At 39.3% G+C, this 13,558-nt stretch overlaps 1 protein-coding gene across 27 annotated transcripts in view; it reads right to left on the bottom strand.

The window, feature by feature from the left end:
* Positions 1-10,185: 10,185 nt before the first annotated feature.
* LOC132958404 (receptor-type tyrosine-protein phosphatase delta-like) overlaps positions 10,186-13,558 on the bottom strand; it is a 353,687-nt gene continuing 350,314 nt past the window's right edge. For all 27 annotated transcript variants that reach the window (XM_061031189.1, XM_061031188.1, XM_061031199.1 and 24 more), the window contains one exon: positions 10,186-13,513. In XM_061031189.1, the coding sequence (XP_060887172.1) occupies positions 13,445-13,513 (69 nt within the window). In that variant the 3' untranslated portion in view covers positions 10,186-13,444. The remainder of the gene's footprint in view (positions 13,514-13,558) is intronic.

Genomic DNA, 13,558 nt, shown 5'->3' with positions numbered 1-13,558 from the left:
TTGCTTAATTCCTCACAGAAAATGACTAAAAGTGCTGAGCAGCTTTATTACAAACAAAGGCAGAGTTTATTTGTTGGAAAAACTAAAATTGCACGCTAGAGTGGTGTTTCTTTGTCAGTTGGTACTCACACTCTGGCACCAGAAAGCCCCAAAAACAGACATCAACAAAATTGGCGAGCTGAAAGCCAGTAATTACACATGATGAAATTTGCCAGAGGCTGATAAACCAGCCTATGATATCCATCGTCACCAGCGAAAACTTTCACCTTGTTAAACACTTTCAGACGACAGCAGAGAGCTAATTAAAATGGTCTCTTGCTGTTAGAGATTTTTACAGAGTGCCATTAGATTGCATGACTCAGCAAATAGCTATTAAAGTTGTTTTAACAGTGGAGATTTTTTGTACAAAACCATGCCTAACCTCTGTACATTGAGAACTGAAATAACCTCTGGGGTGCCTCTTTTTTACCTTTTGTAAATTAATAGAAATGAAGCTCCTTTGTTGGAAGAGACTGTGATAAGGAAGCAGAAAAGGCTCATCAGTTTCTCCACAAACGAAAGGTGCCACTTGTGGGTTTCAGACTGAATTTAGTTGTTTAACAGAGAAACAGAAAGTTAAGTGTAGTGTGAAATTAGGTATCGGCATTTGTTGAAAGAGAGGAAGTGCTGTCATGCTGCTCAGGATAGTTTTTACTCTTTTACTTTCCTCTTTAAGTCTCATTAAAGAATACACACTGTTTTGAGTGAATGAGACCTGTTTAAGGTGCTCATTTGTGTCCCTGGCCTTCACAAGGCAATAATAGCGTGTGTGTAGAATAGAGCGTGTGCTGCCCTGTCAGTGCTGTCGTTTTTCCTCTCTTTGGTTGAGCCTTAATTCACGGTTACTACGGTCAAACTGACACATTTCAATTACATCGATAATTACACTGATCGAAACAGAAGAAGAGAGGGAGAAATATGGCTGCTGTGCACCTCACCTTAACTCACACCATTATAATGTGCATTGTTGGAGAAGGCTAACGTGTGTGTTCATCAGTTTGTTCGCAAGTTTGCACATAAATTGAATTAATCAAGATTACTGCTGTTTTTAATTGTGAATTGTTAATGTAATGGCCCGATGGCGTTAAGTAATTATATAGCCAACAGCTTCCACCTTGCTGTCTCAGCATCATAAATACACTAGATGGTAGGTTTTACAATTAGCATCACCATGGGGTGGGGTCACACACACACATATACACAGACAACCCCACACACACACACACATGCATACACAATCAAATGAGGCCTGCAATGATAGCCGAATTCCTCATCATCACTGAGATGAGTGAAGCCTCTGCTATACCCAGACATTAACCCGCGCGCATCCACAATTTTCTCAGGCTGACACTTCAATTAGGCTAATCCTGCCTGCATACAAAATGCTTCACTCCTCCTCGCCGAAACAACGTTACTGGAGACACGCCATATTCCTGTGCTGCTTTTCGCCCTGCTCTGCATCACAAGTAGAGGAGGCTTTTTTCAGTGATTGAGGAGAGAATCCAGAACGATCGGTTCCACTTCCAGGCAGAAACACAGAGGGAAGACGAAGGGAAGCAGTGAGAAAGACGCGGGGGGGAGGGAGGGAGGGAGGGAGGGAGGAAACATGGTGGACAGTCAAGGGGGGCCAAGAAAACAGACAAAGTAGTCCTGCTGTGCGTTTCCTTCCTTTTTATCATTCACATACACATAGATGACATGAGGGAAGCTTACAGCGCAGGCTAACTCAACTCGGTAAACAACTCGCTAGTGTTCCTACAGAGCCCACTGTTATAGTTAGGGGGCTTTATCTTTTAGTTGATTTTAGGTGACCAATATTTCTGATTTAACTTACTTTACTAACAGGATTGTCTTTAGGTGCAAAATGATGTTTAACTCGTTACATTTCATGTTACCACGTTTAAAAAAAAAAGGGTTTATGCTTTATTGTCACATTTGCCAGACACTGCTACCTGCCGTTTGCGTGTCGGTGAATACTGTTGTGAATCTTATGCTACAGGGGAAGGGGGAGGTGGGTATTTTTGATATAGGATTTATGGTACTAGTAGAATAATGCACCTGTCTGGAAATATTCTTTATCACTACATATTATATGATGATGATTAATGATAGTTTAAATAATAACCACGTCAGGCCTTCACCACTAACTTGACAACAACTGTGTGGAGGGTAGCTGATAGTTAGCATGAGCGTCATCAGACAGAATCAAATGGTGTGAAAGCATCCAGGCCTCTTGGTAATCTGTACTCATGCTGAGGGAGTTGTATTAATAAAAAATGATTATTTTATTGTTTAAATTACATTCTTTTTTATCCTGTAATTGTATCCAAGATGCCTGATAAATGGAATTCAATTGATAATCCAAGTAACAGCTCACAGGTTCAGAATGACATCAACCTAAAGTTAGGGAAGGGGAGTTTTATCCTTTCACTGGACTATACTGATTGCTACACACTCAGTTTGGCTTTTGAATTGTCCGTGACTGATTTGAATGATATATAACATTCATGTATAACTTCGATGCCCGTGGGTGTGTCTGTGATTTTATGGGTGCTAACAAGCAAAGGCCTGAGAAGGTTTCACAGGAGCAGTTTGAAGTTCCACAAATCTGTCTGTTCGTGTTAGTGTCCACTGTCAGGTCAAGGGGTGACAGACAGTGAGGGAAATGAGAGACAGGTTTCAGGAGGGAATAAATGGACTCGTGAGCTCAGCTGCCGTGTCATCTTTTTGAATTTTTGCCACAAAAAAATGTAGTTGGATAGTTCGAATCTACTCAAGAATCAAAAGAAAGAAAATAAAACTACATGATTGAAGTCACTCATCATCCAGTCATGATTTCAGGAGTTAATCAAATGACAAAGAAATCACAACCTTACACAGCTTCCCACCCACAACAAATGAAGGAGAATGTTTTTGTTTTCAATCACCTGTCACTCTCCAGTGACCAAAGCTGTCAGCACTACACCGACACTGAACCCCATCCTCCCCTTTTCTTTTACTCTCTCCTTCACTCCCTCCCCGGTATCTCTCCTCCCTCAGGCGGTACACTAGGACATCCAGGCCACCAGTGGGAATACAGTAGTTAATCTCTGCTAGTAAAATGCTCTTGTATGGCCCTGAGCTTTAGCAGTCAACCATCCCTGCTTTTCTGCTTTACTTGCTCTCTGTAGAATCTGTTCAACTCTATTTTCATGCATTACGCGAGGAAACGAAAAGCTTATTTCAAGGTAGCAGTTTTTAATCCTGTTCAGTTTTTCTATATAGACTTGATTGTTTGATTGCTTGTGAAGCTTCGTGGCTTTAAAAGCAAGTAGACAAAAGGCTTTTCAAGTTTCAATCCAAGGACATAGGTAAGTCTGTTAGAAACACAATTTTTCAGTCCATTTTCCAATTGCCATCTTGTTTTGTTGTGGCAAAAATGGACACATTTTTATGGATCTTCTTGTGTCCAAAATCGAAATCCAGCAGGATTCCTCCGACTCGTTAGCACACATTTAACAAGTTACCGCTTCTGAAGTCACAATACATTGATCACCCTACATCTGAACCGTAGGCTTGCATATAACGGTGCCACTAAATGTTTTTTAAATGTCCACAATTTCTGTGCATCAGTGGCTTCAGGTGAGAATCCCTGCCTGGCAGAGATAATGGAATCTGCCACCGACCGTGCTGAAGGCCGGCGACTGTTAGCCCTGGCCTTCAATAGTTGATATGCTTTAACAACCCCGGTGCAGGGCAAAAGAACCATTACAACTGTGATAGCAGTTAGCCACAGATGACTCAGTAGTTCTTTTGAAGCAGTACTCTAAATGGAGTGTATTTCCCCCCACAATTCAGTGTGAAAAGTATTAGAAAATGTATGTTTTGATCCAATCTAAGTAAAAGCTCCAACAGAGAACACACCTGACAAATCCTAATAGTTCCTCCTTACAAAGGATTCTGCAGCCTTCACTTTCACAATAGCTGCCTTTTTTTCCTGAACCTTTGGGGTTGCACGTATCACTGCCTGACTCTCTAAACATCTGAACAACAACATGACAGCTTCATATTACCCCTGATGTGGTTTAATCTAATGTCAAAAGCAGAACTATTGTGAGCAAGACATCAGAACCAAGACGGACAATATGAAAGCCTCGCTCCTTCCATATGAGGAGCCCACTAAAAGCACTTTTGCTGTAAAAAAAAAAAAAAAAATGTTGCCTTAGAGCAGAGCTGTCTCCACTATCAGCTGAAAATTATACACACTCTGACAGTGAAATGACTACCAGCTGCTGAAGCAAAAATAAGGGGGAAAACATTTAATTTTATGACAGCTCATTTTAATTACATCCCCAACCCAACCTCCAACCCCCTCTGTGAATTGCTTAAGACCACATTAGGCTACAGCATTGCATTAAAGTTTGAACTAACACTTCCTCCACGTTTCACCCATTATGTGCAGGAAGCTGAATTTTCCTATTACAGTGAGTTAGTCACAGCCACTTTCAGTTAGCGCGGCTGCCATACGCAGACGAGTTTATCATCAGAATGTATTATGTAAGATTGACTGCAGGGGATGGTGTGCACGGAAGAAAAAGAAGCAACTTGCTATCAGCTCCTGCGTCTAAAATGGAAGAATCCTATGCAGGGGGTGGTCACGGGGCTAGAACCATTCAAATGGGCCAAGAGTGCTGATGCATCCTATTTACCTTGTGGTAATGGATTTGTTTGTGGCCCAAAACCCCCTCCTCCTGTCTCGTAGGAATATTGGGGGCTTAGCTCCGTTCACTTTTTGCTGCCCTGGCCATTTATTTTGATTAGGGAATGAAGTCCTCCACAGAGCCATATCCAGAATAATTGACACTGTGTCCTCTGAGGTCACAAAAAATATACCCTGAGTACTTATCCCATAGGTGAAGTGGCAGTGTATGAAAAGATTGCACCTGAGCATCCAACTGCAGGTGTATTATTGCTTTAGGTTGCAACAAAACCTGTCAGGGACCTAATAAATTATATTTCCTGTTCTTTTTTTCCAGCCTTGACAGGATAATTGATGTGCGCAGTGAACTTCCAATTGACTTCAGCTAGCCTATATGTTGTATGCATTTCTTTTGTTTGTCGGTTCTCACAGGTCACTGGGGATTATGGGGGTTATATTTCAGGTTAGGTGAGGAAATAACTTCCGTCCCAGTCCACCATCAGAAATTCAAGTGGAGTTCTTTTTAAAAACATAAAGTAATTTAGAGGCAAAGGAACACTTTCTCTTTACCACTTTGTGTAGGCTCACTCATATGTGAAAGTAACACACATCAATATGTAACATTACTGGTGCTGAACAATTTGTGAATCATCATTATATAATAAAAATGTTTGTAATAAGAAAGACAAACTCTTTAGGTTCCGGCTTCATAATTTAAACATATTCTGGATTGGTTAGACTTATAATCATGATAATAATAAAGACGATAATAATAATGACGATGAAGATAGTATACTGAAATGATGTAAAGCTTTATATAATGGTAGATTGCTATGTCTTTGTTTTCAAAACACAATCATGTACTCATTTTTCTTTTGCCTTTAGCTGCCATTTAAATAGACAATCAAGTAACAATGAAAATAATTTGACAATAAATCAATAATGGGGAAAGTCATTTATTGCAGTTTTTGCACTAACATTAGTGATGAGTGTTTGGTTGTACCCTTTGTTCAGTAATCTGCCTGTTTAATACTGTATTAATACATGGATTTATTGATTAAAGAAGCATTTTCTAAAGCAAACTACAACATCATTTCATCATCTAAGCAGAAACTAGATAGTATGGAAGAAAATGGAAAACAAATAACCCTACCCCTACCTCACGTCCACATTCAGAGATTCGCTCCTAAAAGTGCCCTGATGCGTGTCCACTCCCAGATGTAGCCAGCAGCTAGGAAAGCGGAGCACAGCGGCAGAGAGGGAAGGGGAAGCAGATGGCCGGCCTACAGAGGTTCTGATCGCGGGAATATTGGCATGATGCTGAGCCGGAGAAATTAACCTTCAGAGGTTTTGTACACTGCGGCAACTGTTGGCTCTGCTAAATCTCTCCCTAGCTCTCTCTCACTATCTCTCCTGTCACCATTCAACCTTTTTACTGAAGTCCCTCTTTATTTTCATCAATTATTTTCTCCCTATTTTCTCCCCCTTTTGTTTTTCTTGTTCACTCAGTTAGAAACCCTCTCTCTAACCCATTTACAAGAAGCTAGCTGCTTATAAGGGACACTCCAAACACTAATGTGCGTAATCACTCTGATAACTGCATTCTTTTAGCAGCCTTTTGTGTAAGTCTTTGTTTCCTTCCCAGTGTGGTTGCTGTCATGTTTAAAGGTCAAACCCTCTTTTTGCCTCTGACTTGACTCTAATGTGATGTTGCAGACAAAGTCAATGTAGCGTTGGCAGCAGTGTCAGCTCTTATCTGAGTTCGTCATCGCTGAACCGGGAGCTCGCTCGATTGAGGATCCCCATATGGATCATCATCATCAGGCGGTTGCAGGGCACTTTGCCTGCCTCCCTGCTGCCGACAGCCTTTCAATATTTTACCAGGAAGAGCCCACTGGGTTTTAGTGCTCGCAGACCCGTAGCTGTCCGTTTGCAGCCGACGTTCGCTCCAGTTGTTCTGCATTGTGCCTGTAAGTCCGTTCAAGAATCCAGGAAGTGCAATGTCTGTTTACCCAGCTGTTTAGCTCTCCAGTTTAATATTAGCTTTTCTGGCAGCCAGCTGTGACAGTGAAACAATGACAGCGGTTCGAGATCTGCCCTGAACAAGTCCATGAAATCAATTCTAAAAGTTCACATCGTAAACTCTTTAACTGCAAGCCTATTAAAACTGAAACTAAACTCGATCTAATTTTCAGGTGACGGAGGTGTTGCTTGATATTCATTTCACCATTCTGTGTAGTTATTTTTGAGGCTGTGGAAGAGGCTATTTAAAGAAAACAGTTGAAATGGGCTTAAAGATGAAACGAGGCCCTCTCCTGTTGTCTCACAACAAGATGTTACATCAAAGGATTCTAAATAGGATCACATTTTACAAATTTTGCTGGAAGTGCAAGTGTGTTTGAAACAAAAACTTTGGAGAGGAGAGGAGATTATGAATGAGAGAAGTCACTGTGACAGTCTAGGAAATATGGGAGAGTATGAGAAATAAAAATGGAGATCTTGTATCATTGGCACCGGCCTGTGTCCACTGACAGAGCTGTTTACAGTGATGTCAACTGTTTACATCAAAAAACAGTTGATGAACAGATGTTGAGTTAACTTGAAACGGGTAAGAAAGCCGTTTAATCCCTTTTCGTCTTCTGGGATTTTGATTGTTTGTGCTGCCAGATATGTTTTGACACTAGATAATTATTCTTATTTTCATCTCTTCTGCTGCTATGCTTGAGAAATTGTGACTAAGTGATAAAATCATCTGGCTTTCTAAATACATTTTACACTTATTCTGGACTATCTTCAATGTAGTAGTTTGTAAAGATAATGTAAGTTGATCCACTCATAGCTGGTTGATGCTTTTCAGGCACTCTGGCTGGCCTCTAAAAATAGACGAGGTTCATCAGACTTTTACATTAAGTTGGGGAAAAAAACTTGAATCGATCGATCTCTCTCCTCACTGGCTCGCTCTCTTACTGGACCACATATTGGAATCTAGACGATGATCTGTACCCTCAGATGGATGGTTCCCTGTGTGCACTATGAAATAGGATCCTGCCAGCGCCACTGTCTTGTATTACAGGGATTCTAAAGCTATGGTACCTTTCCTGCTTGTTGGAGGTTTTTGAAAAGACTGCGCACTTGTGAATATTTGAATGCAGCCATATATTAAAGCAGCTGTGACACATGCGCACGATGTGGGAAAACGAATCAAAGAGCAGCACAGTCTAAACAGATGTTAGACAGAAGATGTTAGACAGAATAGTTACTCATTAAGAACATAATATGTGAAAATTTAAGTACATGAATTTACGTGGAAGGTCTGGAGAAGTCCTCCGGAGCAAAAAAGGAGTGAACTCCTGTTTCACATGTCATTACATCATAAATGATTTTTTATCAGAACTGAACTGTGTACTGTAGGCACAAGGCAGGACTCATAGAAAGTTATATTGCATGTGCACGCTTCTGGTAGTGTGAAATATTGTTAATTACCTCTTTAAAGGGATGTTTGATGGTAAAAGGCCAGTGACTGTAACACTTGTGGATAGTAATGGGTTTGTTTGAACTATCACTGCAGAGAGGCTCTTCTTCACTGTTGAAGATGTGACTTTCACAACAGCTCAGCACACTTTGTCTCCTTACAACAAATCATTTCGCAAAAAGAAAACACAGAATCATTTGTTCCTGCAGGTTTTTTTCTATTTCTTGAAAGGTGTGTTTGTTTGTTTTTTGCCTAAAGTGCACCTGCAGAATTAAATATAATTACAGTATTGTAGACTAAGGATGGAGGCATACAGAACACAACAGCCAACAGTGTCTTATTAGTCAGAATGGAAATTAGTCACCACCTGATACATGAGTTTGAAGTGCTAACAGGTGATTGTTTATCAACACAGGGATGGAGCATTAGGAACACAGTGGGTGGTGGGTACTGAGTGTCAGACTACTTGATCAAAGTAAAGTACCAATATAATTAAATTCTTCGAAACATAGTTATGTAATTATTTTGCCGCAGTACAATTGGGTACAGACAGTTCTTTCCAAATTGAGAGAATAAAAAGAAGTGTCTCCTTCTTGAATCCCACTCACTGCTCACAACAATGCCGCACCCCTCCCCATCCTCCATTTGGACATGTTTTGTCAAATTTAGGATGTAGAAATGAAGCACCCGGGGAGCGAGGCAAGCTGTCGTTTTAAAGGGGCGAAAAGGGGGAATAAATGAGAAATGACTTGTGTGCAGTGTTTTGACTGCCTGGTTGGTTTCATAATTCTGCAAAAGCCGCTGAGAGACGAAGACAGAACATCTGCTCGACACATATGAAGTGCAGTAACCGGTGAAAAATAACAAAGCTGATGACAGTAGGAGATCCTCTTTTTTCTGTGTCGTATTCTCGTCTTGTTTGAAGCAGACAGCTGCGTTGGAATGATTGCTCAAGAAATGTAAAAATTCATTTTGGCCAATTTCCATCAAATTGTCAGAAACAAGATGAAGCAATAATTGCTCATGCCATCCAGCAATCTGTGAACATTTTCCTTCATGTCATATGAAATTGTGAATTTGTGGTAATGTGATACTCAAGCTTTTAGTACAGGCTGCCTGTTCAAGCTTTCATCTGGAGACTTATTTCCTGGTGGTCTCTTGATCTGCTGAGTCGTTAAGTTACATTTGGGGTTTGGGGAGTTCAAATCTGAATGAAAGGGATTTATATTGACAAAGGTTGGTGCTTGAATAGTATCAAGAGTATAAATATATGATCTCGTCTTTTGGACTTTCTTTTTATGGTAAACTCCGGACACACACTGATGGCAGAGGTTGCTATGTAGAGTCACCATCAGAAGGAACTCATCCCATTCATACACATCATACTCCGCTGACGAAGCAGCAGGAGTAACTTGTGGTTAATTGTCTTTTTCAAGGACAAATCAGATATGTGGCCGCAGGAGCTGGGGATCGAACCCCCAACCTTCAACATGAGAGGAGACCAATTCTTACCGACTGAGCCACAGCTGCCATTTGCCATTTATAATGTGGCCAACCTTAAGGTTGCTGGTTTAACTGGTGTCATTCTTCTTTTATGAGTTAAAGCAATAAAAACACAATGAATGAGAAGCAAAGATAAACATGAGTGTCTAAATGATGCAGGGGCATTGAGTTCAATACAAGTGTGGTCTTAAGTATTTGAAACAGCACTAAGCCATATTGCTAGGGTTAAGAACGTGTATGTTAAAAGCAGAGCAGTTTCAAAAACATTACACTTCATCCGTCAAAGGTTCCTCTGATGATTCATTGTCGCTGACATCAGTGACAGGAAAACCAGAGCGATGGAAATCTATTCAAATGTGGTGAGGCTCAGTTTCCCCTTTCATGACAGAACTGTGGATAATATGTTGGACCCAGACCAGCAGGGGGTAAAATAGCTCCATCAGTCTTTTTGAGTCACAGTGAGGTGGAGGGAAACAAGTGAAACGCCGATGCATAACACTGACATTTTTTAATAGAATTCATTTATAACAAATGGAACTTGTGTCAGCAGAGAAACTGATTTTCATACAGACTTCTTTCGCCACCAATGTAACCTAAGTAAGAAAATAAAAAGCACTCCTTTCATTCAGAAAAAGAAACAGTTTACGCTTACAACTAATCAGAGGTAATTGTATGATCTTTTTAACAAGCCATTTTTTTTTTTACAATTTCATTATTTAATTTTCAGTCTATGCATCCAGACGAGAGATAGATAGAGAGAGCAGAGAACACAACGTTTATTTCTGTTAATGACACTCCAAGCTTGAATGGCAAAGCCACAAGAACAGATGGTCGGGGGACAGAATTGTTCTGAAGTCATCTGCTGGAGTAACCATGGCATCAGAATGGATGCTCTTTTTCGCCACAAACTTTTTTTTTTTTGTCTTTTTCAAGAGTTGATACCTTTTTTGTGTTATTTACATACACACAAAGTGAACGTTTAAGGAGATTTCTTTTTTATAGATGGGTTCAAGTAATATATTATTGGGTTTAGAATCAATAGGGCAGTGCATAGTACAAAGATAGAGAAAGTGCAAATCTTCCTACCAGGCCAGCTCTGGCCATTCTGCAACGTTTCACCATGCATATGAAAAATCAATATTAATTTTAAAAAAAAGTTAAAACTGAGATGAGAAAAAATAACATGTTCCGAGACTTGGACATAACGTAAGATTAGCCACCATGAGGTTAAATAATAGCACTTTTATATCCCAAAATGATGACAAAAAGAATCAGTTAAGCAGTCGACGAACAAACTAAACACACAGCTGCTTGAGTTAACAAGGGAAAGAAAGCACCTGGAATGCACATCCACAAAGCCATCAAAGAGGGAGATGAAGGTAAAGATGCTGCCCAACATAAAGACTGAAACACAACCATTGAAACCGTCTGTTTCTGCCTGTAACCTCAAAACAAAAGGACACAGTTTAGGATTGTCAGGATAACAGAAGCAATATTGGCAGACTGTATTTCTCTATATCTCCTCTCTTTAGTGACATATGAAGCCTGTTGTTCAAACCTAAGGCATGAAGAAGAAACCCCTTCGGTGATGACCTGTGCATTAGGCTTTTTTTTTTTTTTTTTTTTTACATTTTTCCATCCAGTCCATTTTTAGTTTGATTAACCGTTTTAAAATCAGAACATATATACCATTGTAAAAGCGTGTTAATTTTACGTCGAAACTTCATGCTGTTTAGTTTTGAGACACATGTTCTGCAATCTCATCCCTGGCTCTGTGTCTGAAGAGGTTTGATAAATGTCTGTTAACTTTTTATATATTTTCTTTTTGACTGTAGATTGTAGTAATATATATAAACTTTTCAATTCTATTTCACTCAGCCACAATAAGGCCACTGAAAATGAAAAATATGAGCTTTGAAATGTTCTTATTTGCATATATAATCTCATCATGTGACAAATGAATACTACAGGTAAATCAACTATACAGTTACATTTACACTAAATGCCTAGATTACTCAAAGGATACATTAATATGTTAAATGAAACATTGTAAAAACAGGCATAAATATAAGGCACTCTAAATGCAAAAAAAGGAAAAAAATAATACCTTTACCATTGAATGCTTTTTAAGAACCACAAGAAGGTGACGTCTTTGTACCTTGCCCTATTGTGTGGAGCTGTGACTGCGGCTGTGTGACCCCTCCGTCTCTAAACTACAGACCTGTGTGAGAGCTTACATAAAAAATGCACCAGTGATGCTTTGACTGGCATCCGACATTCACACTCACCACTCCTCCCTCACGTGGGGAACAACAATGTCATGAGTGAATGACATATCCACATAAAACCCTATCTAAAAAATACATGTATTTATTGCACAAGAAAAGATGCACTGAATCAGAATACAATGTTGTCCTACTGATGTGCATTCCAGTGAAAAAAAATAATTTCCCCAATAGCACACAACTTTCAATTTGGAAGCTTTCATAGACAAGCAATACTCTATACCTTTTTATTCTCATAAATTATTTTCTTTATCAATAAAATTAGAATGTTTAATTAATACTTTTATAGATCTTTCACATATATTTGACAATCTGTACCATATATTTGTATATTTATATATCATATCCAATTCACTAGGTCCTCTCATCACACTTCTTACATGGAAGAACTAAGATAATCGGTAGCAGCAACTTCATACTTTGCTCATCCCTGTTGATTCCACAAAGCCCCAGTTTATCTGATGGGTGTATTTAAGTTACCGTGTATGTGATTATGGACAAAAACAAACAAACAAATCAAGACCAAAAAAAAATATCTCTTGAATCAACTCAACATTTTGGTAGTGTGAATTCCATTGTATGCACTCTGTGCAACAACATGTGGGGTGCAAGATAGAAAATAAAAGTTAAAAAAAAAAAAAAGAGGGGAAAAGATTCTCTGCAAAATAGCACATACGCCAGAACAGTTCTACAGCTTTAAAAAAAATTAACATTGAATACGTTTTATCACTTTCTTTCAAGCGAGACATTTGTGTAAAAAAACGAAATTCACACAGTTGAAAAAAAGCACATCAGCTGTATAATAAAGTACTAAAAAACTAAATCAATAATTTTTATTTATTTTATAGATCATTTGAACTTTACCCTCTCCCAAAATTTCGATGATGAACATTGTGACAGGAAAGGGGGTATGTATTCATTATTACTTTAAGTCTGTCCTGCTGTTGTGGACCAAGCATTGTCTTCTTTTTCGATGGGTTGTCAGTGTGTACTTGATTGTGAAATAGACTTTTTTTTTTTCTTTACAATGTGCATCAAGTCCCCCCCCCCACCTGCGGTTCTGTGTGCCTCCAATGCCTCTCATAATGGTTCATAATCACTGATGCATTTCTGATGATGTCATTACTGTTCATTTACTTTTTTGTTGTGTTGGTTTCATTCAGTTTTATGAGCCCCAAAATGAATCCTTGAAGCAAAAGAAAAAGTAATTCCATGTGATGCTCCAACAGTCAGGATTCCCTCGCTTTGAGTCAAAGTGAGGTTTTATCAGGGTTTGGAAATACTTGGTCCTCCGGGAATCATCTTTTTCATTTTTTGACAAGTCATGTCGCACATCCAACACTTAATGAGTTGTTAGCAAGGAGTTAAGGAGTACTTTCTCAAGCAAGAATTTATGGCTCAGAAGAGAGGCTCACTGGGTATTCTTTCCAAAGGGCCCTCTGCTTTTTTCTTCTCATACTGGGTCTTTTACGTTGCATAGTGATCAAAGCTTCCCAGGTACTCCAAACCAGCTCTGTAGCAGAACTGGTACTGATCCTGGAGACAGAGAAGAGAAAACTTCAGCTCATATTCCCTCTCAGG

Source organism: Labrus mixtus, chromosome 23 (genome assembly GCF_963584025.1).
Source record: "Labrus mixtus chromosome 23, fLabMix1.1, whole genome shotgun sequence".
NCBI classification, from domain to species: Eukaryota; Metazoa; Chordata; class Actinopteri; order Labriformes; family Labridae; genus Labrus; species Labrus mixtus.
Note: the sequence above shows the minus strand (reverse complement) of the source record. Positions and strands in the feature narration are given on the sequence as shown.